Source organism: Anser cygnoides, chromosome 10, assembly GCF_040182565.1.
Source record: "Anser cygnoides isolate HZ-2024a breed goose chromosome 10, Taihu_goose_T2T_genome, whole genome shotgun sequence".
NCBI lineage: Eukaryota > Metazoa > Chordata > Aves > Anseriformes > Anatidae > Anser > Anser cygnoides.
Window position 1 is genome coordinate 21,986,271 of NC_089882.1, and position 24,797 is coordinate 22,011,067.

Genomic DNA, 24,797 nt, shown 5'->3' on the forward strand with positions numbered 1-24,797 from the left:
AGATTTTTTTTTTAATAATTAGTTTGAACATATGGCTTTGTCCCTTTAATATCAAAAATAATTCAGCATCTTCAGGAGCTGTATTCTGTACTGCTCACAAACATATTTGGGTGCTGATGTCAGGCTGTTTGCGGGGGGAAAAAGCCAAATCTTTGCGCGTGTGTATTTGCAAATGTGAACAATGCATAACTTCTATCTGTGATGTTTGGGGACCTTTCAGATTAGAAATTACGGACAGAAAACAAGAGCTATTATCAAAGGACACACGTGAAAAGCCCAAGAAACCCTAAAGCTACAGTGTTTGCCTCTGGAAGTGACTCAGCAGAAGAGTTTCTGCAGTCTGGGCTGCTAGCAAACAAGTTTTCATATCTCCCTAGTGGAGACAGGCTTTGTTTTAATGTGAACACCAATCTAGGGTTGCTACTTACGAAACATGATTCTTTCCCAGTTCCATACTGCGTCCAACCCTTACAACACCGCTGCTCTCGTTTGCTCTCCTCAAGTCAGAGTTCTCTCGGGAAGTGAGAGCTTTGTTCAATTTTCTTCTGTTCGGTCCTTGGACTTTCTGTTGACAGAGCTAACTAGTGCCAGGTTGAATTATGACCTGCATTTTATGTGTCTGACGCCTGCCCGTTCACAGGCTGAAGATCTGAATAGACTGAAATCGCTTCTCTGGGTTCAGAGAGGCTCTGTGAGTTTAGCTGCAAACTGTAAGTGGGTGCTGCTGAGCTGGATGTCTTGATTAGCACAGGAGTTGCAGAGGGGAAGGGACTGCATTTTATAACTCTTCAATCAGAGGGAAGGCATCTTAAATGTATGTATTAGGGGTGCCAGGACACTTGTATTTAAATCCAGACAGGCATTGTCAATTCACATATGACCTCTGTGTGTCTCTGAAGCAGACAGAACTCCTCAGCTGCCTTGCTTGATTAGATATCCACTGTCCATACGCAGTATGGGCTTTCTGAAGTGTGTTTGGAGTTTGATATAACTTATCTAATACCTTTGTGGCCTAAATGTGCAATAGATTTTATGTGACTGAGTAAAGAACAAGACTGTTTTTGTCTGCAGCCTGCAGCAGAGGAAACTGCAGGAGAGACTGCCTTTAAGGGTTGCCCCATTGCATCAACCTAACAGTGAAGCTGATGCTTTAGATTCACTCAGGAAAGAAAAGGAAGGCAAATAGCTCACAAAATACAAGCTGGCCTTTCTCTAGGCACTGTCTAGGCAGGTGTCCAGGACAGTCAGGTAATTAAAGGTCACAGTAGGTTTGCAGGGCAGTGGTGCGTAGAGGAAATAGCCTTTACTGACATACTGACAGCTCGGGGGCTGCTGCTGATCCTTGTATATATGCAAGGTATTTGCAATTCCTTTCACATTGCTTCAGGCAACTAGCCGTTTTTCAAGATCTAACACAGCAACATACAGATCTGTGTTGTTTTTGCTTATACAAAAAACAAAGTAATGGCTGGGTGCAAGAGCTGGAGGGAGGTGATCTGCAGCACTACTACATCCTTCCATGTGAAGCCTCTGAAGTTGGTGTCACAGTGAGACTTTTTGCTTATCCTCATTGTGATCAACCCATTTGTGCAGGAATGGCAAAAACTAGCACAAGTAAAGCTTTGATGTTTGCAACTGTCTAAACCCTAAGCACTTTTCCAGATGCTCCACTGCTAAGGAAAGTGCAGATCAGTTCCAGGTGTGTGTGTGGGCTCATCCTTGAACCAGACTTTATGAAATCCTTGTTACTAATGGTCTCTTTCTTTTGCAGCAATGCTGTGATTGCTGTAATCTGGGCCTGCGATTAAGGAGTGAAGGGAAAACCTGCGAGTCCAACATAAATCTGGGCTACCCCTGCAGTCATGTGATGCTGTCCTGCTGTGAAGGGGGAGATCACTTTATCCAGCCAGAAATAAAAAGGCATCCCGAACCTTTGCCAACAGTGACACCTGAGAAGGGTTAGTGTCCATTTTTAATTTGAAGACGTTTGCAGACGTTGAGTCTCTGTCTCACACTGATCCTCAGAACATACTTTTGCTGTAGTGTTTGCATGTCCCCCGCCCCGATTGCATAGTGCAGGGACCTGCCAGATAACAAACAGAAGTGCTGCTGCTTCTGGGTGATATGCAGAGTATGCCATGAAGACCAGCGAGATGAGAGATGAGACCTGCCTGGCAGTTTCTTCTTCTTCTTCGTCGTCGTCTTTTTTTTTGTTGTTGTTTTTTGTTTTGAACAAACAAACAAAAAAACTTAGACCTTTTTAGACCACTGGTGGGCAGGAAGCCACTAGCCCTTTGTAAGAAGCAAAGCTGAAGCTGTTGATTTTCTTTTAGCAGTCCTGAAAGATTTTGTGTGAAACAAACTGAGTTTTTTCCAGACAAAGTAGCCCCATGCATTATGTTAGCAATGAAACCTCCAGGAATTAGATTTCCTATTGTACTGCTGAACATCACAGGAGCTTTCCCACAGCATACACTGGAGAAGCCCCAGAGCACTGCAAGTTTGGTTTCATTCTTCCAACGTATGAGCATGGTGATGCAGAAGAGCTAGGTCAAATCCCTGCCGTAAAAGAGGCATGACAAAGGGAGCATGACAAATCTGGAGCTTGGACAGCTATGCTTCCCTCAGCCCAAGGCCACACTCCTTCCAGCATCACTCTGTAGCCACCTGTCACACATGAATTGCTCGGTAACCTCCTGGATATGCTAGGGTTCAAACTTTGTCCATTCTCCTCTCATGAATGAAATGTGTATTTTCTCTTGCCAAAAAGAGTAAGGATTTATTTCAACCTAGCTGAGACTACGCTGACTGAGGAAATTTACATGTATGTGTTTAAGAAAAGCTGACTGAGAAACTCACTGAACAATTCATTTAATATCACAGAAAGTCTTGCCAAATTTGGTCAAGAACTGAAAAGAAGGATAGTGCTTTTGCCAGTGTTCAAAAACAGTAAATGGGATAGCCATGTCAGTATGAAGTGGGGCCTGGAATATTTGTCATGCTATTAATATTTGCTATATTGTTAGCTACAGAAGTAGCTAACCAGTTAATAGTGGTTAGTTGAAGAGTCTCCAAACTAACTGGTTAACTTTTTCTCCTGAAATTAAAAAATTGAATGTGGTTTTGCAGTGGGGACAGTTTCAGATGAAGCTTCAATGTGATACCTTAGTACAAATAACATCAATGGTGTTAGTGAGCATGAAAGTTGAGCTTGTGACCTCTCAAGGTCTTTTCCTCCGTGGCTCCTGTGAAATGTCTGTCCGTCCAGCCTTACAGAAAGAGATAGTTGATGTGTCCAGCACAGTGGTCTTATCTTCAGGATGGATGGATTTTCTCTTGTCCTTGAAGTAACCGTTTTGGGTAGATTTTATTGTATCTGGAGTTTGTGTGAGCAAACGCTCTATCCTTACAGACCTAATGCCAAAGCACCTGTTAGAGAAACAGCATGTTTTGTTCTCTGTTAGTTTCAGAGATGGAAGATCACAATGAAGCTTTGTCCATCAGCAATGAAGCTGAGCTGTCAAATAACCTGCCTGGAGATGACCTGGATGAATGTCTTCTCTACGGTGGGGAACTCTGTCAGCATTTGTGTATAAACACTGTGGGGTCCTACAAGTGCTCCTGTTTCCCGGAATTCACTTTGCAAGAAGATGGGACCAGCTGCTCTCCAGGTGAGGAAAATGAGGAGAAAATCCATGAATGATGGTGTCTTTCTGCCACCTTTACTGACCTACCAAGCATTTCTTCAATTTCTCTGTAGTTTCTATGAAGTTTTTTGGTGGGTAATGATGCATGGATGTTTTCCCTGGAAATTGGACAGGTTAATAATGAAAAGAAAAACAACCCCTCAGGAAACTTAGATTACGCTTAATTTTTGTATATCAGGGTGGGTATTAAATTTATTCAGATCAAGATCATTTTAACTTTTCAGAAGAGGATTTGTAAAGATTGTTAATGGAATACCTTTCCTTTTTAGAATCATTTTCTATTTTGCAGTTAGCTTTCCTTTAGATAAACTTTATTCAGTTCAGACACACAGCAGTGCTTCCTGAACTTCAATTTTTATGTAAAATCATTAACATCTTTCAGTGATGTAAAATCCAAATATATAGTGTAGTGGAAGTCTTGAAAAGAATGTCTATTGTGTAATAATCATATCGATGTCTGGAGTTCTCCAATGGCAAGATTTCAGATCAGATAATCTGAAAAGTTGAAACCTTAGATTAGTTACAAGTGCTTTCAATTATTTAACAAGCACATGAAGTGTTGCCATCCCATGACAAAATTCCTTAGACTTCAAATACCTCCTGCCCAAGCCAAATAATGAGTATTCATTATGTCACTTTTCTCAACATGATATTACAGTACTTACATCAATAATGTGTTTGACTGTTTCTGCAGCAGCTGATGCTCTGTTTATATTAAAATTCTGGGGAAAGAGCCTAATCCAAAAGTGTTAAAGAAAATGGTTCTTATTTTAGCTCTGCAAAGTTTGGCTTGATCACTCACCTGGAGCATAGCAGTGTTTTTTGTTTTCCTTTGCTTTGCTTCTCCCATTACTAACCCTGTTGAAGTGCAGATTTGGGTTAATACATCTTGTATCTGAGTAGTCGGTATTCTTGGCAGTTCTGCAAGGCTGCTGTGCCAAGAGGTGTTGGGGGGTTACAGAGCTCGGTTGAGGCAAGGGTAGAGGACTGGAATGAGACATCTGAGACACATAGGAAGAGCGAGGCAAAGCAGGGCTGCTACTGTCATTGTGGAGTCCTGGGTCACGTTATGTGCTGGACAAGGGAGATGGCCGAGCAGGGCACTTCCCTCACTATTCATGGCTAATAAATACGTGCTCTGCCTAGCAGTGTGGCATTCTGGCCTGTTGTTCCTCGTTCTTCCTCTGTGTACATGCACGTCTCTGTCCTGTGTTCTGTGCATGGAGGCCCACACCAGACCATTTTAAATCTCACACTGCTGGTAATTCTTACTCCTGTGATTAGATATAATACTTTATGTTTCTACCTGTTCTAGAGCATTTCCTGCTCTGTGCAGAACCCTGAATGTTTTTGTATTTAACTTTTGCATTCTAAAAGGTGTCATACTTGTCCACGAGGCTTAGAAGTGATGTTCTTGCAGCTGCTCCGTGAGGCAAGGAGAATGTGTATGTTGCTGAAACATCAGCTTCTCACTTCTCTGCTCTTTGGGGAAATCATTTTAGATATGCCACAATAAAGTGTCTTGCATTGACCTTCCTGTGTTATGGTCCACTGTATGTCTGTGGTTTGTTTTATTTAAAATGAAATCACCCTTCCCCATACTCCAAGCCTATATAGCAATTGCAGTTAGTCATTTACTATTGCCATTGTTTTGTGGCTCATGCTTTGCTCCAGGTGATGCTTGAACTCCAATGAATGAAAGAATTTAGCCTTATGGATTTAGATTTCCATTCTGGTGATATTTAGAAACTGGATTATTCTTATTGATATAATTGAGCTTCTCTTTAAAAACAAACAAAACACTATTCATTTTGTTGGAAATCTTAATAACAGCAGCTGTCATGTTTACCACTTGGCTTTGTAAAAGTCATTCCAGAGTATCCTGCGCTTGTAAAGGTGAGTGTCTGCTTTTCATCTGTGTTGAAATAGGATATACAGAATGAGTTTGTTGAACTTGTTTTGAGTTCTGCTTTTTTTCCCTCCCATGCACCAAAAGAAAGACACCCACTGTCTTTACAATAGAACAGCATTATAAAAATTTAAATTAGTACTTGGTTTGACTCATAAGATGTTGGCATATTTTACTCTATGGAAGTTATTTACAACCCAGCTCCCTACTCTATCCATGACGCGTGTGAGCATCTCCACTAACTAGCAGCACTCTGTGTACACGCGTGCATACTGTCACAGTTGTTCTCATCAAACACTTGGCATCTTGCAAAACCAACTGTTCAGCTCCATGCACAGACAGCTGTCCACATCACCAACATGTTCCTTACTACAGACCCTGATGGAGTGGGATGATTAGGACCAGGGCTCTTACCATGGGGTGCCTGGTGGGTGTGATGCTGCCCTTAATCCATCTCTGCCCACCTTGCCTTACAGACCCTGATGGAGGACAGGTGACAAGCCTGGAAGCAGAACCCACTGCCCCTCCGGCAGCCTCTCCTGCTCAGCCTCTTCTCATCGTGTCCTTACAGGAAGAGCAGGATAAGTGCAAAGGTATGTCAGAGGGGAAAACTGCAGACGCAAATGGGTGAGGAATGTTTAAAGAGTCAGAATAAAATTCCACACATCCCTTCACCAATATGATTGCAGTGTACATCCTTAACTTGTTACTGCTGGCACAAGCCTGAGAAGTTGTCAGGGGAAACCCGAGGGGGTAATTTGAGGCTGTACTCTGATTTCAGGGTTATTACACACCTGCTATTTAGTTTAAGGTAACCAGCACAGCTGTGCAGTGTAACGTGCCCAATAGAGGTGGGATTGGCACAGGTGTGTTTCTGTGTGATTGGAGGGTTGTAAGCAGTGATTAGGGCTGCCTGGACAGATTGTTTCCAAACTGCACTCCCCATTGTCTATGATGGGAGTGTATTTGGATGACCTAGAGCTTTGTAACTTCAGCTGATCTGTGCTATGAATGCTAACGTATTTTGCAATTTTGCTTGGTATAGATAATGGTCCCTGCAAGCATATCTGCAATGTTGTGGAAGAAAATGTTGTATGCTCATGTTTGTCTGGATATACTATCATGGGTGATGGGATTTCTTGTGAAGGTAAGTGGTTATGGTTCACCACAGAGACATGACTAAAACATTATTATATAGGCCTCATTGATCGCAGACCCCAAGGTGTTTTCTTAATGGTTCTTTATTTTCAGTATTGTGCATTGCAAGTGGCAGTACAGAGACAAAACTGCTGCCTCTGAGACCTTTTGGCAGAAGGAATAGCAGGTCTCTTTTATAGGTAACTCCTGAAACACATCTATCCAGTCTGCCTATTACCTGGGTGAGGGCAAGCCCGGTTTTGTGCTCATTTCCTCTGATGTCCCAGACTTTTTTTCAGCCCTCTAAGTGTCTGTTCCCACTGCTGCTTCTCCCAGAGTCTGACTGTTCAGCTATGGACTCGCAGCCTCTCTTTCTGAGAATGGAAGCAGCTGGCAGGACCTGGGCATGTCTGCTGCCTTGGGGAACCATCTCAGAGCTACAGATCTGCCCAGTGACCTGTTTTTTGTTGGTGGTGGGTTATTATTTTATTCATTTCTGCTGCCTTGAAAATGTGAGGTTTCACTGGTACGAAGAATGTGCCACTGTGGGTTGGTACAGCTCCATGCGTTTCACTTGACACTGAAGTTCAGGCCTGCACCATGACGAACAGTGAATTTCGAAGCTGCATTATGATCCTTCACATTCTATACATTTTAAATGTAAAGATTTTGGGGGTAAGAAGCAATGCCTTGTGACATACCTTTATTAGAAATTTGTAAGTATGGGAGCAACAGCCAGCAGTGAAATGCGAGTAGAAGTTTCTGATGCTCAGAATTGCTCACAAGTGATCCACATCCCTCTTAATCTCAGATCTTACTGAATAACAAATCATTTTGATGGAATTCCAGATAGCCTGTGAAGAAAATGGGAATTTAATATCACCAGATAAATATTCTCTGTGCAATGCTTACTCAAGTGTGATGGAAGCTAATTTGATTAATGTCAGAATCAAAAGGAGCATTTCAAGGCATTCACTTTCCTGCAGGAGGTGAAGAAATTCAGAAATGTCACTGGAAGTAATGAGTTTAAATTGCAGCAAGAGACATTTATAATCTATGTTAAAATAAGTATTTGATGGTAAGGAAGGTTATGCACTGGGACAGGTTTCCTGGGAAGAGTGCGTGTTGCACCTGTGTCACTGCCTATTTTTAAGAATAGCTTCTTCTGGAATGACAAAGGTGCAGGGGTGTGAGCAAGGACTAGATGATCTCTGAGGGTTTATCCCAGCTGTATTTTCAGTGTAACACTGTATTTATTATAGCACATGCTTATGTGGTAGCTCCAAGACACTTCGTTTAGAGATCTCCAGCGTGAAAGAAATGTTTCATTTCAGAAATCGTTCTAATAGCATTCTATTTTTCCCTTTTGGTTGCAACATGTTGATATAGATTTGGATGAGTGCCTCACAGGTGCTCACGCTTGTTCCAGAGGACAATTATGTGTGAACACATTGGGATCATTCTACTGTGTCAACCACAGAGTGATCTGTGCAGAGGGCTTTATACTCAACAGGCATAGAAAATGTGTTGGTAAGATGATAGGTATAAGCCATTCACCACAGCATCGTAATTCTTCATGCTCTGCAATGCATTTAAACCATTTGTACTAAAAGGTTCTCTAGCCATCTTTGCATATGACATTTCAATATGAGTTAGTAAAAACACATGTTCACCATTTGCTCAGCCACTTAACATCATGAGTTGTATGCTATTTGGCTTTTTCCCTAGCAATACATTCTCAGGATACAAATAACTGCTTGAAAGTCATAAAAGTTCATAGGTATGATGACCACAGCAGTTCTCATGACTGTTAAACTGAACTGACTATTATAGCAGTTGATCTCTCTGGACAGTGTCAATACTGCCAAATCCCCAGACATCACAAAACAGCAAAAGTTCATAAGAAATCTGCCTAGGTCGAGGCAGTGGAAAAGATCTGTTAAAAAAATGATGAAATTTTAAAATTCAGATCAGTCCTTTGATGATTCTGGCACAAATTTCTTTGTATAAAAGTCAAGGATGCATCATAATTTTGCTATATCATCCCTGCTGTTTAACTTCTTGTACGAAACTAATCTATTTTTACGAGCATATTTGTGAGGATTTCATTTGCTTTAAGCAGCCAGTGCCTGAGCTTATGAAAAAGTTTCTATTTGGAGTACTTTTCTACAGGCCAGTCTGGAAGGCACTTGAGCTGCAGTAGTGTTATGTGATAATGCCTGGAAAAACCAAGCACCTGGAGACCTCCAGCCGCTAATGAAAGCAGTGGTGCTGGGGCTATAATGTCATGGGTGAATACATTTACCTTCTTCCATTCCTGAACTTCTCCTAGTGTTTTTAACATTATTTTTCTCACTGTCACAATCTCGCAGTATCAGAGCTTTAGTTTTATTCCTATCTTTGAAAGCTCTATGATCTCATTGTAGTAATGAGAACATATGGCATTGGAGCATGGTGAAATTTGTATAATGTCATAGTTTAGAGCAGAAGTTTGGTTTACCGTCTTCTGGGTTTTCCTTAAATTGTCAAAATTGGATTATTATTTTTTAATCAGAGATACTGATGAGCATGCAAAATAATGAAGTTATTTAGTTTAAATGAAATGGCTGAGAGAACAACATTGGAAGGAAGGAAGCCTCTACAGCTAAAATACCAGACTGTGAGATGGACTGTAGTATTTACACTTGGCCACAGTTTTCGTGGTGCCTTTCATGGCTTTCACAGAGCCCCCAGCATGTACCGCACTTCTGAACATAAGGTCTGGCAAGTGAGCAGCTGAAGGAGCTGCCTCACCTTGCTTTCTTCTTCTGGAAAATCTTGCCATTAATCCCTTGCTGTTTTTTCTGCACTATGCAGTGGGGATATATCTGTCCTTTTCTGCATCTCTCAATAGTGTTTTGAAACTAAGTTAATGCATGTTTGTAAGCAACTTTGGCAGAAGATGCAGTAGAAGATTCCAAGTGCTTCCTTTTATTCACTTTCTTCCTCTCCTGTCCTCTACCCCATGACATTATTTTTATAGTTTTATTGTGATTGATGAAAGATACGCCTAAGGCATTGCTAATAAAATGGAAGATACAACTCTCATTTGTAAAGCTAAAAAATCCTCTTCTTCCTCACTAAAAAACAAAGCTCTAGATTTATCTGATGCATTTTTTTTTAACAGGTATCCTTGTTAAACAGTCTAGAATACTTTGATGTTTCTCTTCTGTTGGTTGGATACATCCTCTGTTCTCCCTACTCGTATACAGCCCTGCTCTGTGCGTGGTGCCTGGAGAACATTTGCTGTATTTGACATTTTTGCTATGTTTCTTGTTGAAGGGGAAAGCCACAAGCATACTGTGGTTTCTGATTTGTGCAACTGCCTCATTTGCAGCCATATTTGCCTAAGTTATCCTTTTCCAGCTTAACTGCTTTTGTGTTCTATCTCAAACACCATAAGGAAAGCTTTGGTAATTTGTTTGCAAATTATTGTTGTTTTAATTATGTTGCTATTTGCATATTTTAGGGACGGGAGGAACAACCCTTGCACAACAACAAAACAGCTGATAACCTTTTATCTGTTGAATTTCCTTTAGTCAAACTGTGGAAGATTATAATTCCAGGTGCATCCAAGAGCAGATATCCAGAATTCCTGAAAGCCAACCATGCACAATGAAGAGTCACCAGCTGTTTAAATAGCTCGCACACACTAGCTTTGTGTAACTGTGAACAGATATTAAAATGTCTTTAGGGCTGAAAGCTCCATGTTCTCCAGAGATAAGAGCCAGGTTGGGTCTTTTTTAACTTGGATTGTTTTTCCTGGTGACTTTCAGGCAAAGTCATTACCACCACCCACATGCATGCTGATGGGAGACTACTGTTTTATTTTCTTTGCTGTTCTCATCTAAACTTTTCCTCCTGCCAGAGTGACCAGTAAGTGGTCATTTTATTGCTGAACCACAGGGACTGTGCATCAGCAAAGCCACTAAGAAACAGGATAGATGGTGGCAAAATAACAGGTCTAAATAAAACAGCTGTATTCCATAAAATAAATTGACATGAAGTGATTTGAAGAGAAAGAATTCATGAGCAACTACAGATGCAGAACCAAAAAGGTCTGCGTTTCACATTTGTGTAAAAAAAAAAAAAAAAAAAAAGTGCAAAACTATTACTTGTATGTAGAAGCATGTGTTGAAGAAATGGCAGTAGGTAAATGTTGATATTCCTTTGCAAAAATGTCAGTTTCTTACATACAACAGATATGCTCAGGGTTCACGCATATGTTTGCAACAACAATTCCAGGAAAAAAGAAGTGTTACGTGATTAAATTTCATTCTGGTTTTTACTGACACAAAGTGTGGAATGTTGTTGCCACACATGTAGCCCTAGTATTTCTCCAAAATTAACTTTTGGACTTGTTTTTAATATATTACTAAATTATTTTTCCTCCTTTCCTGTTTTTATAAATAAAATCTCACCCTATCTCAGTTTTAACTGTGTTGGGTGAAGACAGCAGTTGGTCCAATGTTGACCATTAACTTTGCTTTAAACTGGAAATATTTTTGTTTTCCATAGTGTTCTGTCAATCATCTGATTGACTTGTTGAGTTGGTTTCCAGTACTGAAGGCAGACAGGTTATGGACACTCTTGATTTTATGGGTAATCAGTAGGGAGGACAAAAGGCCTTAACAAAATGTGTTCCGTCCTTGCTCCCCTCTACCTTGTGCCGTGATGGTAGAGCAAAATGATACTAGGAGCATCCTGGCTGAACGGAGCCACTTCAGGCGCTCGTGTACCTGCCCCAGCACCAATTGTGGCTGTAATTGCCAGAGATGCCTTTTCCTACCCTGATGCTGAGTGCGCAGTTTTGTGATAGGCATTGATAGTGACAGCAGCAGCATGGGCTGACAGGAACGTGTGGGAAAGGTGCTGCAGTTCTTCTGAGATCCCCTTTTGTGGCATAACCATTTGGGAAGCTACTCAAAAAGAAAAAAGAAAAAAGAAGAAAAAAGAAAAAAGGGGGGTGGACCAAAAATTGGCATGTGTGTTTAATAACAAGGAAAAGGAAGCAGTGGTGGTCTGCTGATCAGTCCAATATCAGAAATGGAGGTTCATGCCCTAACATTGGGCAGGGCCGAGCCTTGCATCTCAGCCAGTGTTACAAACGTTAGGCGTTAGCGATTGTCAGTGTATCACTTGTGCACAAACCTTTCATTGAAAGCAAAGATCTGGCATGCAATCTTTTAGTTTCTATAATTTTAATTTCCTAAAATGCTTTCTGGCCAGCTGCACTTATTTTTTTCAAGTACTTAGAATTTTGGAAATAGAATAAAAAATATAACCAAAACCATTAAATTATATATATATTTTTTCCTGTGAAGTCTTAATCCTCTTTTTACCTCTTTGCACCTTCTATTCAGGTGGAATACTTCCTACAGTACTTAAGTTGTATTGCAGACAAATATGCTTTCCTCCTAGTGGCTCTTTTGATATACTAAAGTGGCTTAAGTTCATACGATGCAGTGTAGTGCTGACAATTTGTTTATATGAGAAGGCCCTTTGTGGTTTGCAAGAAAAGATAATAATTGCAGATCTGTTGTATAGCCTCTTAAATCATTGGAAAGGCTTGCACTAATTTGTATGTTGTTAAGTGGCTATTCACAGCCATTTTTGTCTTTTTTTTTTTAAGTATCTCAAATTTATTTAAGAACTAGATCTAGTTAGGTGAGAGAGATTCCCAGCAGCTCATGTTCTTCTCCCAACACGTGAGGTTTTTTGATTTTGTTTTTTCCCCAAGGCCAGTTAGGAGAATACTGGTGTCTATGCTTCATGCTAATGTGTAGAAACTGGGAGGCTGGATGAGCATTAGGAAGACATAACCCTGCAAAAGCTTTAGAATGGGCAAATACTTGCCTCTCCGTGGAAGTGCACAAATACCCTGCGGGACAGGCAGAAAGTTATCCAGCTGACAGCAGTGACCCTGCCGTGGATTGATTAGGTGACTTTGGAAACCAAGTGCACAGCATGTGAAGAATAGCAGTAGCTAACGAAACCAAAAACCAAATTGACACAAAACCAAAAATCAACCCTACAAATGAAAAGTGAATGGGCACCAAGTTGACATGCTGGCCTTACAAAACTCAGTGCATGTCACCAGTTAGCTGACTTCAGCAGGAACAGAAATGTCTTGGTGCTCCTCTTCATCTGTTTGGCAGAGAAAAAGCTGACACATTTTTGAAGACGAAAAGCTTTTAAAGGGGCTTTTCCTGTTTTCATACTCTGCAGGGGGAAGTAATATCTCTGATGTGCTTATCTGGGAATTATGTTCTACAGCCAAAACAAGAATCTTATTTAAACAACACTTGCTTTATTGTGTGATGTGAAAACAGCTTCATGTGCAGAGAAGCCAGATATTGGTAGTGGTTATGGTCACATGTGGCTTTTGTTTGTTCGAGAAATACATCTTAGCTTTATCCAGATCTGTGGAAGTGTCGGATTTTGTGTGGAATGGAAAGAAAGTTTCTCTTCCAAAGCTCCGCTTATTTTTGTTGTTTGTATTTGCTCATCATGCCATCCCTTGCTTTCATTATTAAGCAAAATCTGAATTTGAAATGATTTTATCTGAGCCTATGTGTGGCTTTTTTTTTTTTCCAAAAATATGTCCTACATTCCACGATCTGGTATTTAAGTGATTTTTTAAATAACTTTTTCAGTGCTCTACCTGCTGAAATTAGATCTCTTAAAAGATGTAAATACAAATTTACAAACTTAACTGAGCATTCAGGGTTTCTCTCTCCCTATTTTCTTGCGTACCCGGTTGTAATGCTGTTATTCCTTAGGAAATAAGTATAGTCCGTGGCTCCACCTGCAGTGGGGCAGGCAGTTTCAGTACCTATCTCTTCAGCAGTTCCACACCAGCGGCTCCTGTCTATCTGGCAAGAAGCAGCAGGACTGATACGTAGCCCAAGCTAGGAAAACCTGGTAACGAGCAATGAGCATGAATCATTTTCTCACTCAGTTATCCAGGAGGTTTCTATCCGGTAAATGGGAAGCTGATTATCATCCCTCTGCCCACTGCTGCATTTCATCAGTTCTGTCCGTCCCTTGTCCTGCACCATGCACTGCACATTTGGGGAGGGGTCGGGGTGGGAGGAAATCTCTCTGTGATTTGTGTCTCTCGAGTCACTCGGCATTAACAAAAGGTGCTGAAATAAAACATCTTTCATCTGAACACTGTAGCGAAGTCTGTATCAAATATCTTTTGGAAGAAACGGTTTCACTTGAGCTTTTGATTCCTTCCAAAAGAGAGCAAGAAGAGGCAGACTTCTTCATAAATATGAGGCACTGAATTGTTTAACTGTTTCTTGTAGACATTAATGAATGCGTAACAGATACACACACCTGCCAGCGGAGGGAACACTGCGTCAACACGATGGGATCATTTAAATGTCTCCAGGAATTGAGCTGTCAGCCAGGTTATGAACTTAAGGATGGAGAATGTGTTGGTAAGACAAGTGTTTTTCAGCTGATGCAATTGCTGTTATCAGGAAGGAAAGGAAAGGGATTACAAAACATTTTATTTTTGCTGGTCTGTGATATGAGGATTGAACTAAAAGAGGCTGAACATTGTGGAAACATTTGGCTCCATAAGCCCCTTCAGTACATTCATTTATTTGAAATAATTTCCAAAAATAACTATAAATAATTTAGAAAATATATGAAACCTTGTGAATTAGGATTTGCCCTGTTTTTAAGGGGGTAGGGTAAGATCTCGCTGATGGAGGAATTCCTGTTATGCTGGCCTGGGCAGCTCTGCTTCCCTCTGAAGGGGCTGATCCTGTGTGCTGCTGGAGACTGAAACACAGCCTGCATGGATCAGGGGGCTGCCTCAGTCTGGTCTTTCCTGTGTTTAGGATGTCTGTCCGCATTTATTTACATTTGGAATGGTCACGGGGTTAAGAAGCTATTTGTCACCTCCCCCTTCTTGGTCTGTGTAGGGCTCTGATAGAGAAGTGAGCCCCAGCAGTGACAGCTTAGCAGAAGCTGCTCTGCAGCGTGTGTGCACGCAAGAGATGCATGCCCTGCCTTTCAGGGCAAAAGCCAGAGGTATTTGCTGCTAAATCTTATACTAAAAAGAGCTTCCTGACAGCTGGAGTAAGAGATGCCCAAGGAAGAGCTCTTGACATGTAGCATAAGGTTATAAAATAGAAATAACCTGAAATCTTGCTTTCCATACAGCTGTCATGAGTAAACCTTGGATTACTTAAAGAGGCTGTCTGTGAAAGTTGTCTTCTGGCATTTCTACCATTTATTAACAATCTAAATGGCTTTCTAATCTTAGAGTTAAGTTAGATTTTAAAATTTACCATTTTTTTTTCAAGTAGCCTTATAATTAATGACATACAAGACTAAATGTTCATGATACCGTCGGACATGTTCATAGCTGACGTCTGATCTTAGGTGGGGCTTCTTCAATTGGGAAATTGAAGCAATGCCTCAATAGCAGCTGATCTGTGCAGCTACTCGGCACAGATCAGTTGGGTGTAGATTTATAAGTCTGAAACTAAATTTATAACTTCGAAGCTTTATGAGTTTGAAGCCTTTTCCTTAAAAAAGGAAGTGTTTTCAGCGTACCTAGAAAGTAGCCATTACGTTGGTGACCATAATTATAGAAGTTCATATACATAACAAAAATGAGAAAGCTGTCTTGAGCTCTGGCTGCAGTGCAAGGAAGAAAAGTGAAATTTGTTATTAATACTGCTACCTTGCATTCTTTTTTTGTTTTTCCAAAATACTTTTCAGAGTTGGATGGTGTTTGTTCTGTGTACTTAAGTGCATATAGGTATACATGTATGCCTGTGCACAAAGTGAAATCCCAGCCCCGCTCAAGTGAGGTTCCCTTTTATTATCAACTTCAGAGTAGGCCAGTTTATACCTAGAATTCTTGTGGTACATAAGGTACAAGAGACTATTTTGCTTTTGAAATAGTCTAGTATACATTTTGTACACCCTTATTTCTTGTTTCAATTTGTGCCTTTAGGATTTTAAAACTGCAGATGTTTCAGGATCTGTGGTTGCAGGAGGTGCTGTGAGCACAGCAGTAGGGCTCAGACTTGTGGCAGGACAACCTGCCACGTTCTGAAGCCTGTGCTGAAGTGGGCATTCAAGAGCAAACACACCCAAACCTCAGATTTCCTAAAGGCAATTTTGGGTTCTCATTTAAGTGACGCTTTGTTTCTGAGAGAAGAAGCTCTAAACTAGTCAGTATGACTATTGGCAATGACAGTTTAACTAGTCACAAGTTGGTGTTTTGATGTGATTAACAGATATTGATGAATGCGAGAGAGGAACTCACAGTTGTAAAGTGAACTTCGTTTGTCAGAATACAGAAGGATCATTTTACTGTGAGTCAAAGCAACGTTGCATGGATGGATTTTTACAAGACCCTGAGGGAAACTGTGTTGGTAAGTGTGACCGGCAATATGTTTGTAATATGTGCAGCAGTACTGGCCAACACCTGTTTCTTTTAGACTGTCCAAGGCTAAAATTGCATTGACCACATGTAATTTTCCTTAAGTCCTGCTGTGAACTTAATTTAAACGTTGCTGCTCTTTTAAAGATGTGTGTAACGAATTTGAAACTGGTACCATAGCAGACCTTTATCAGCTTTTATCTTTGGAAAATGATAAATTAAAATGAAGAAAAAGAAGTGAGAGCTCAAAACAGACCAGAAGGGTTAAATAGCTTCTCTCACTATTCTAATTCATTTCTTTTCACTAGATATTAATGAATGCACATCTCTCCCTGAGCCATGTAAACCAGGATTCAACTGCATCAATACCGTTGGATCTTACACCTGCCAAAGGAACACACTGACGTGCAGCAGAGGCTACCATTCCAATGAGGAGGGAACACGATGCGTCGGTAAGCTCAGGCTTCAGTCTCTACTAGGGTGCCTTCCTAGAGGAAAAAGTACATTTCAGTTCTAAAATAACTGTTCTGAGTTACCTCCAGCTTCATAAATTTAGTTGAGGTATGGGAATTTGCTGTCCAAGCAGTTCAATGATTTGTTTGCACTCCAGGATGGTTCACTGTTGCAAGGAGTTCCTCTGGGTACACTGGGTGACATTGCTTTTGACTGCATATGGGATTTACTGACTTCCCTTCTGGAGTGAATGTAATTTAGTTACTTTTTAATCTCATGCTGTCAGTCAAAATCATGATCCTTTGCTGTTTTGTACAGTATCTCACTGTAAGCAATATGATCTGAATCTGTGGGAGGCAGCAAATTGGAAACATTGAATTTGTGGACTCGCAGGGGTAGCAATAAATAGATGTTCTTTGTAGCACTATAAATGGTGTTTCCCTTTCACATCCAGTTGTGCACATTTAGGATAAATTCTCATTTTCTTTGTGAAAAGAATCTTGAAATAGTCACATAGGCTGGTATGCATCTCAATACTGGTTTGTATTTGTTCCAATGTATATATGGAGTTACTGACTCAGAATAGCAGATTTCATGTCTTATTAACATTTGTTCCATGAACGAGCCCACTAGGCACATGGGAACTGAAAGCTTGATCCTTGGTAAGGCTGGCTATGTATTTTTGAATTCCCTTTGTCCTGTGTTACATGGGGTAGGAAATCATAAAGTGAGAGCTGGAAAAATAAAGACATGGCAAATCAGCACTTCTGCTAGTGATGATATCCTAAAGATTTCTACTTAAGTTCCCATTGAATAAAAGGAAGGGTAGAAAATAAATATGTTTTTGTGATGGTGGAGGAAGCCATGTTTGAGGCTGTCTTAATTTGATCACAACTATTGACCTGCAGGCAAAACTAGTGGTGTAGACAGAAGACTCCAGTCAAAAAAGCTTCCACTTTCTACTTTTTGGTCTCTGCTGTCCATCGTGATTTTTCTCCCAGGGCTCTCCAGGCTATCCTTTGCCAGTGAGAAAGTGGGGAAGATTTGGAAGCAGCAGAAGACAGGGACAGTTTGCATGTAGCTGAAGAAATTGAGAAACCTTCCTAATATAGTTCCAGAGGGTTGTTTCCTAAACTTAGGACAAAGTAGTGCAGTCTCATTTGCTGTCTTATATAGCAGCCTGAAATATTCTGGCTGTTACAAAAGGAAGGTCCAAAAGACCTGTCCATCTCAGCTGTTGTATAGAGACATTTCTTCAGCTGACTTTGATCAGGCCTGTTTCAGCAAAATCAAAAGGACGAGGTAAATTTGTGCCACCAAGCCTGGTGAGCCTGAAGTGTTTTTTTGGTTACCACCATTCCAGCATCTCCATAAATGCTGCCTTTTTTTTTTTTTTTTTAACCCCTCACAAGTCAGGAGCCATCACTGAGCAGCTCAGAAGTCCTGGCTGCAGTGCCAACAGCCTTTGCTTTTAAGCCCTGTTAATGACTGGAGCAAATTATCTTCCTAAATTTTGAACTGGTTATTTATAGAATGAACCAGCTTTCTTTATCAGTTGGTCTCACGATGAGAGTGACTGTGTGTATATATGTGACAGAGGAGGAGACTGCCATTATTCATACAGCATTGATATGTTTAAGGCATGATGAGGTAACTCAATGCAATGCAATTACTGTCTTGAATTTATATGATGGACAATGCTTTTAAGGAGCCAGTATAATGACACTGTTTGAGTTTGGGAAGCTAATGTTTAATGTTGATTGGTGATCTCTGCTGTGTGTGCTTTGTGTGAAGTCTGCGTCTTTTGGCATTTCTTGCTGTGACTTTCTTTGAGTAGGTGGAGAGCATGGAGAAGAAAAAGAAAAAGATGCAGTCCTACCTTCCCCTCTCTATGCTAAAAACTCTTTTCTTCAGGGCATTACAGTGGTTAGATTCTTGAGTCAGTTTGAGGTAGTTTTTTAGTAACTCATTTACTGAATCAGAAAGAACGAACATTTTGAAGAGAGATGAATCCTCTAATTCTGTGATTCTGTGACGTGCTTCTTCAGCACAGCTAAACTTGTATGGTTACTAAAAACCTACCTCTTACATTTAACTGAAAAATACTGTAACTTTCATGAAATTTAGTGTGATCCTGATGAGATAATATGTGAGAACTAATCAAAGGCTGAAAGCAATGGAATATATAATTTTGGACAAACTCATGAAATGGTTGCACATATGAATTGATTGCAAATAAAACAATTTACAGATGTGTATCTGCATTTTAAAACTTCATTGGTTCGATGCTACCTTTGCTCTTAGAAGAAAATGGGAGGACAGTGTGTCAGCAGACATCTGTGAGCCTGTCAGGAATCCCTTGCTGGGCGAGTGGCATCCCTGCGATCACTAACCCCAGTGCCAGCAGGGACTGCATTGGGAGGAATCTCTGCCGAAGTATGGAAGAAAATATTTGTCTGCACCTCTCACCGGGGTTGTTAGTCCTCAATTCTCCAAATCCAAGTGTCTGTGATAAGTAACTTGCTTCCATTTCTCTGCCTTTTACTCAGCAAGTGACCGCTTTCCTGAGCATTCTCCAAGGCTGTTGCTTGATGTGGAGCCACCCAGGAACCCTTTGAAATGAAATAGAGTTTGAATTTATGGCTTCAAATAGGGCAGCGACTGAAAGCACTGCTGAAAGGAGAACCCCCCAGCTTTAGACTGCCATCCTAATTAATTGGACATGAACAGGGGCTTGGATTGTCAAGGTAGTTGAAGATGTCGATAACAGGAAGAAAGCAGCATCTGGTGGCTTAGGAAATGGCAGCACTTAGTGCTCAAAGAAATACAAGTTTCTGCGGGTTAATCAGATTTTTTGATGCTTGTCATAGATGGTAACAGGGATTTGTTAAATACTGATGAGCTATTTAGTCATGTTGCAAGTCCCGTAAATCAGCCTGTATTGAAAGCTCTCATCTTCATCTGAGGATTTGTAAAATGAGGATGGAGGTGGTGCATGTGAGTGGAGGAGCAACGAATTTGTTGGTATTGGATTTCAGATGAGAGACCATGAGGAATATAAAAATGTGAGTTGATTGAGAAAAGAAAAAAGATCAACAGTGGGAAAGAGCAAAAGGTAGACAGCAGAAGCAGCATTGAAAGGGCAGCTGGAGATGAAAATAGCAATTGCTTTAGTTCAAGGGATGAGCAGAATTTCTGGCTAGTTCTTGTTTTGCTTTAAAAGGCTTGCAGTGACTCACACAATGGAAGAACATCAGAATAGGGTGTTTAAATGTCATGGTTTGATCAGAATCAAAATGTGTTTATATTGAAATGCAGAATATGTTGGAAAGCTCCATTGCATTTCAAGTTGTCATTTTCACTTTAAAATAATTTATTGCTTTTCAGAAGTTTAACTCAGAGGTATGTAAAGCTGACTCAGAATAGCAGAGTGAGAAAAACTGATATTCTATCTGCTCTGTCCAATGGATAACCCTAACAGTTTCTGTTCCTGTTACTGAGGTGTTTATTTATTTAATTATTTTTTTAAAACAGTATTTAAACTAATTGCTCCCTCTGGTTCTATAGATGTGGATGAATGTCAAACTGGTGTACACCGTTGCGGTGAAGGACAGATTTGTCATAATCTTCCTGGGGCTTATCGCTGTGACTGCAAGATGGGCTATCAGTATGATGCATTCAGCAGAACCTGCATTGGTATGTAAGGCACAAGATCAGATGAAACGACTGATTGATTGAGCCTTGGACCTCAAGGCAGTATTTAGCACTATTGTAGTGTGCAGTTATTAGTTCTGCAATGCGGTGTCTCAGAAGATAATGGAATCACCTCCAAAAAGCCGTCGTTCAGTCAACCAGCCACTTAGAGCTCTGCCACTCTGTGCTATGAGTATGGACCAAGTGTCCTTGGGTTTAGTTTGGCTGCAGGTTATCGATTAAAGTCAACTGCAAAATATTTTCCTATAGGTTACGCTTCTCCTGCTGTGGAAATTTATCTTTCTGAAGTCTTCACAACTTTCTTCATAAGAGACCATGATACAGGATTTTGTATTTTATCACTACTATACACCAATTAGAGCTCAAAGGCAGACAGCATAAAACCTGAGGTTGCAGCATTTCATGCTCTGCAAGTCAATCTCTGACACTTCTTAAAAATACCGTCCTGCATCTCCTTTGATGCTTTTGTTTATGAGGTGATTCACTTGTTATCCTGGCAGATATAAATGAGTGCTGGAATTACCCTGGACGCCTGTGTCAGCACACATGTGAGAACACCCCTGGGTCCTACCATTGCACTTGTTCTTCTGGTTTCCGCCTGTCTTATGATGGGAAGCACTGTGAAGGTACGAGACATGTTTTCCATGAAGAAGTATTTGCACTCTAAATTAAGGAACTCTAGAGAAGTTGAGGTGAAATACAAGTACAGTAAGCCCATGATGTATGCATGCTGAAATTTGTAGGTGCTGAATTAAACATTCAGACTGTCAGATAAGAGTTGTCAAATCCTAGTGCCTTGTACTCACCCAGTCAGCAATGCACCTGAAAGGCTTCCCCATCACTCCCACGCAAGCAGTGTGTGTTCCCCCAGTGGTGGGCAAAGCTGCCGGGTCCACACAGCTGATTAAGTGTCAGTGCATTATTACTAGGTTAAGACACAAAGATGCATTCTGGGCACCTTTTCCTTCTCCCTGTCTTCTTTTTACTGTCGACTTATTTATAGCAGTAGTCTCTTTAGCTTCCATGTTTTCTCAATAAAACAGCTAAGTGATTGGCTGTTAATGTTCAACCTCTGCTTTTGAGCAGCTGTGCCTTCCCCAGCACAGTCACCATTTAGAAGTTATGTCAGATGGTTTGTTTAGGTAATTGGACTTTGGAAAGTACTGAAGTATAAAGAGCAGAGGGCATTGTGGTTTTAATGTGTGCTGAGATACTCTCCTGGAGTTAAAGAGCATCTCTTATGAGAAGCCTTCCAATATATGTGGTTTGGACGTTTACAATGTTTACAACTTAATCAGCTCTCACTGCAATGAAAATCTCTCTTAGTCTTCTTTTTTATCTTCTTTTATCAAAATTTTGAAGCTGATGTAAATTATTGTTTTTAAAACATATAGAGTGTGCAGCAATCAAAATATTATAGTGGCACATATTTTGTTCTGCAGTCACTTTTGTTGTGATTTAAACAACCAAAAATGCTCTAGGAGCTTTTGGATCTCATTTAAAATATTTCAGCTAGAACAAAGCTTCCATTATTTCATCTTTGCTTCTCCTCTTTCTTCCTTTCACTCATATACTTTTTCCTTTCCTTCCATATGAGAGAAGAAGAAAATATAATAAAGTTGAAATAGGAGACTTTTCATTCAAATTTTAATAAAAATGAATCTTATTAGTGACAAAACTTGAAAGAAAAACTAGATTTTGAATTGAATGGAATTTTCTGAAGTTTTCCATGATTTTTTAGGCAATGGTTACAGATTTTTAATTAACTGTAACATATAAAGTCTGAAACAAATGTTTGTATGCATATATATGTTTACATTGGCATATATAGAAATGAAATTTAGGTGGAATACACATCCTCATGCTTCTTGGCATCCTGCCTAGGGAGTAGAGACATCTTTGGGGGACAAATTAACCCATCCTTATCCACAACGTCCAGAAGGATCTAATAGCTGATCTTAGGGGCAAGAAATAGTGGAAGATTCTGTTCTGAACTGTTGCAGCAATTTCTGTACCTTTGTTTTTGGATACAGATGTGAATGAATGCGATGCAAGTCCCTGCAGCCAGGAGTGTGCCAATGTTTATGGTTCCTACCAGTGTTACTGCAGGCAAGGTTTCCAGCTAGCAGAAGATGGTCATTCTTGTAAAGGTAAGGCTGCTGCTTTGTCAGGCCAAGTTAAGTATGTGCACACTCTTTAACAGTAAGTGCCGTCCAAATTTCCACAGCATCTGTGCTGCACAGGTGATGCCTGAGGATGATTGTGAGTTACACCCCGCTGCAGAGAAAGCAAAAGAGAACTCTAGCTATTGGAAAATTCAGTTCATTTTCATGCCTGCTTGGGTCTGGAAGAAGTCTGTGTGACCATACAACCAGTGACACTACTGATTCATGGGGCTACAGCTAATGACTGAAAAAGTTAGGAGGGAAGAGATATTTATTTATACTGCAATGGCTAAAACTTAAATTCAGTTGAGGTTGGGTGAGGGCTTGCTCTGACTTCTGCTGATGGTGGGTTGCAGAGTGATCAGAATGGAGGCAGGAAGGGTTTTACCTTTTCCTCTTAAAGTTACCAATACTGACACATACTTTGGAGAGTCTCTGTTCAAGAAATGGTGAAGAAACCCATGTTCTTCCAAGCACAAGGCAGCTCCCCAAGCAATCCTAGAGGAAGAATTTCAGAGGTACCACAATGAGATTTTCAAACCCAGATGTGCCGAGACTTACTGTGCTGTTCCGTGAGTCCATGAAGCACTCATGTTCAACATTTCAGAAAGCACGATCAGCTGTCCTAGACCAATATCAAACCTTCATGGTTGCATTCTTTAAGAATATTTTATAAATGTTTAAGTTTATTTTATACATTTGCCATATAAGAACTTCCTGGTGTTCTACAGCCTCACTTTTGAGATGACTGGTTTTCTTTTTTTTTTTTTCCTCCATATGTTTGTAATTGTGGTGTTTTTTGTTGTTGTTGTTTGTTTGTTTTCCAGATATCGATGAGTGCACGCAGAGTGCAGGCATTCTTTGTACTTTCCGCTGTGTGAATGTTCCTGGTAGTTATCAGTGTGCTTGTCCTGAGCAGGGATATACCATGGCAGCAAATGGAAGAACCTGTCGAGGTAATGAGGAGCTTGATGAACTGAAAGCATTATGTCATGAAGGTTTAATCCTTGGAATGATCTAAGACATTACAATTACTCAATCAAGTCTCCATTTTGGATATTAGTCATTGTTAAAAAGCCAGTATTTGACAAAATTGACAGATATTGGTATCTACAATGTCTTTTTTTTTTCCCCATGTTAGAAAAAAGTAGTGAGGTGGCTATAGATGTGAGCTGATTGTTTAAGTGCGTTCCTAAGGGAGCTCCCTTCATCATCCAAACAGGGGCATCTGATTGCTTGCACAGGCTGTATGTGCACCTTGGCTCATCAGATCTGTTTATTTAGAGGTGCCAGATGTTCAAATCTGTGGCTTCATTAAAAGTTGCAGTTTCCTGCCCCAGAAAACTAGGAAAGAGAATGCAGGAGCTGTAATGGGGATTGGAACATTCAGAAGTCTGCCACATAGGCTTAAATATGTTGGTATTCATAGATGTTAGTGTAAATGACATGTATCCTCCTCCCACACACCCCTTTTCTCCAGGATTATAGAAACGTATTCTGGGTGCCTCGTGTTTTTCATCTGGTATGCAGCTGTCTGGTTTTGAAGTAAAAATCCCCATTTCCAGAGGATGCACTGTGTAATGATGATTGAAGATCTGATTACCTTTATGTACTCTACATGCATTCCTGCAGTCGGTTACACTAACTACCAGGCATTTCCTGCTCTTAGTTTTTCAGGAACCCTTCATGTAACTTTTGGTTAGGTATCTCCTATTCTCCTATGCTTAAATTCTCTTCTTAGTGGTAACTGCAGTGAATTTGCACTGTGTGAATCATGAATGGCATAAGCATACTTGATCCTGCCTTTGGAGCAGAGAATTAAACTAAATGACAATGAGAATCTTTCCAGGCTTTTTTTTTTTAATATGTTTTTGAGTATGACTTCAGAATCCAACTCCAGATGTACCCACGTGCATTTAAATCCTTATGTAAAAGTCACCTTTAGAAAACCTGCAGCTATAACTTTCCTGTATTTTTTTTACTGTTAATTTTGAGTGCTGGCAGGTTAGTTGCCATCTCTGCCAGCACTGAGATTTGAGATGAGGATGTCTTCCAGAGTTAACAGTGTGAGTCACTGCATTAATCTGCCAGCACAGCTCTCCTGAGCTGGAGGTACCCAGGGTGCTCCAAGTGCTAGAGGTGAAAGAAAAATGTTTGCCACATGGACCTAGGGATTGCACTTGCATTGTCTGTCATGTGAAATCTTCACTGCATGCTCACCCTTTGTGCAAATGGCTTCTATTGTATAGACTAGCCCT

The 24,797-nt window shown here is 40.4% G+C and overlaps 1 protein-coding gene across 6 annotated transcripts in view; it reads left to right on the top strand.

The window, feature by feature from the left end:
- FBLN2 (fibulin 2) overlaps nt 1-24,797 on the top strand; it is a 117,404-nt gene that overhangs the window by 82,379 nt on the left and 10,228 nt on the right. For 5 of the 6 annotated variants that reach the window (XM_067002854.1, XM_048046172.2, XM_048046173.2 and 2 more), the window contains exons 5-16: nt 1,772-1,958; nt 3,465-3,671; nt 6,093-6,209; nt 6,662-6,763; nt 8,143-8,283; nt 14,106-14,240; nt 16,062-16,199; nt 16,516-16,659; nt 20,228-20,356; nt 20,875-21,000; nt 22,408-22,524; nt 23,367-23,495. In XM_067002854.1, the coding sequence (XP_066858955.1) occupies nt 1,772-1,958; nt 3,465-3,671; nt 6,093-6,209; nt 6,662-6,763; nt 8,143-8,283; nt 14,106-14,240; nt 16,062-16,199; nt 16,516-16,659; nt 20,228-20,356; nt 20,875-21,000; nt 22,408-22,524; nt 23,367-23,495 (1,672 nt within the window). The remainder of the gene's footprint in view (nt 1-1,771; nt 1,959-3,464; nt 3,672-6,092; nt 6,210-6,661; nt 6,764-8,142; nt 8,284-14,105; nt 14,241-16,061; nt 16,200-16,515; nt 16,660-20,227; nt 20,357-20,874; nt 21,001-22,407; nt 22,525-23,366; nt 23,496-24,797) is intronic. The other variant, XM_067002855.1, reaches the window with a different exon arrangement.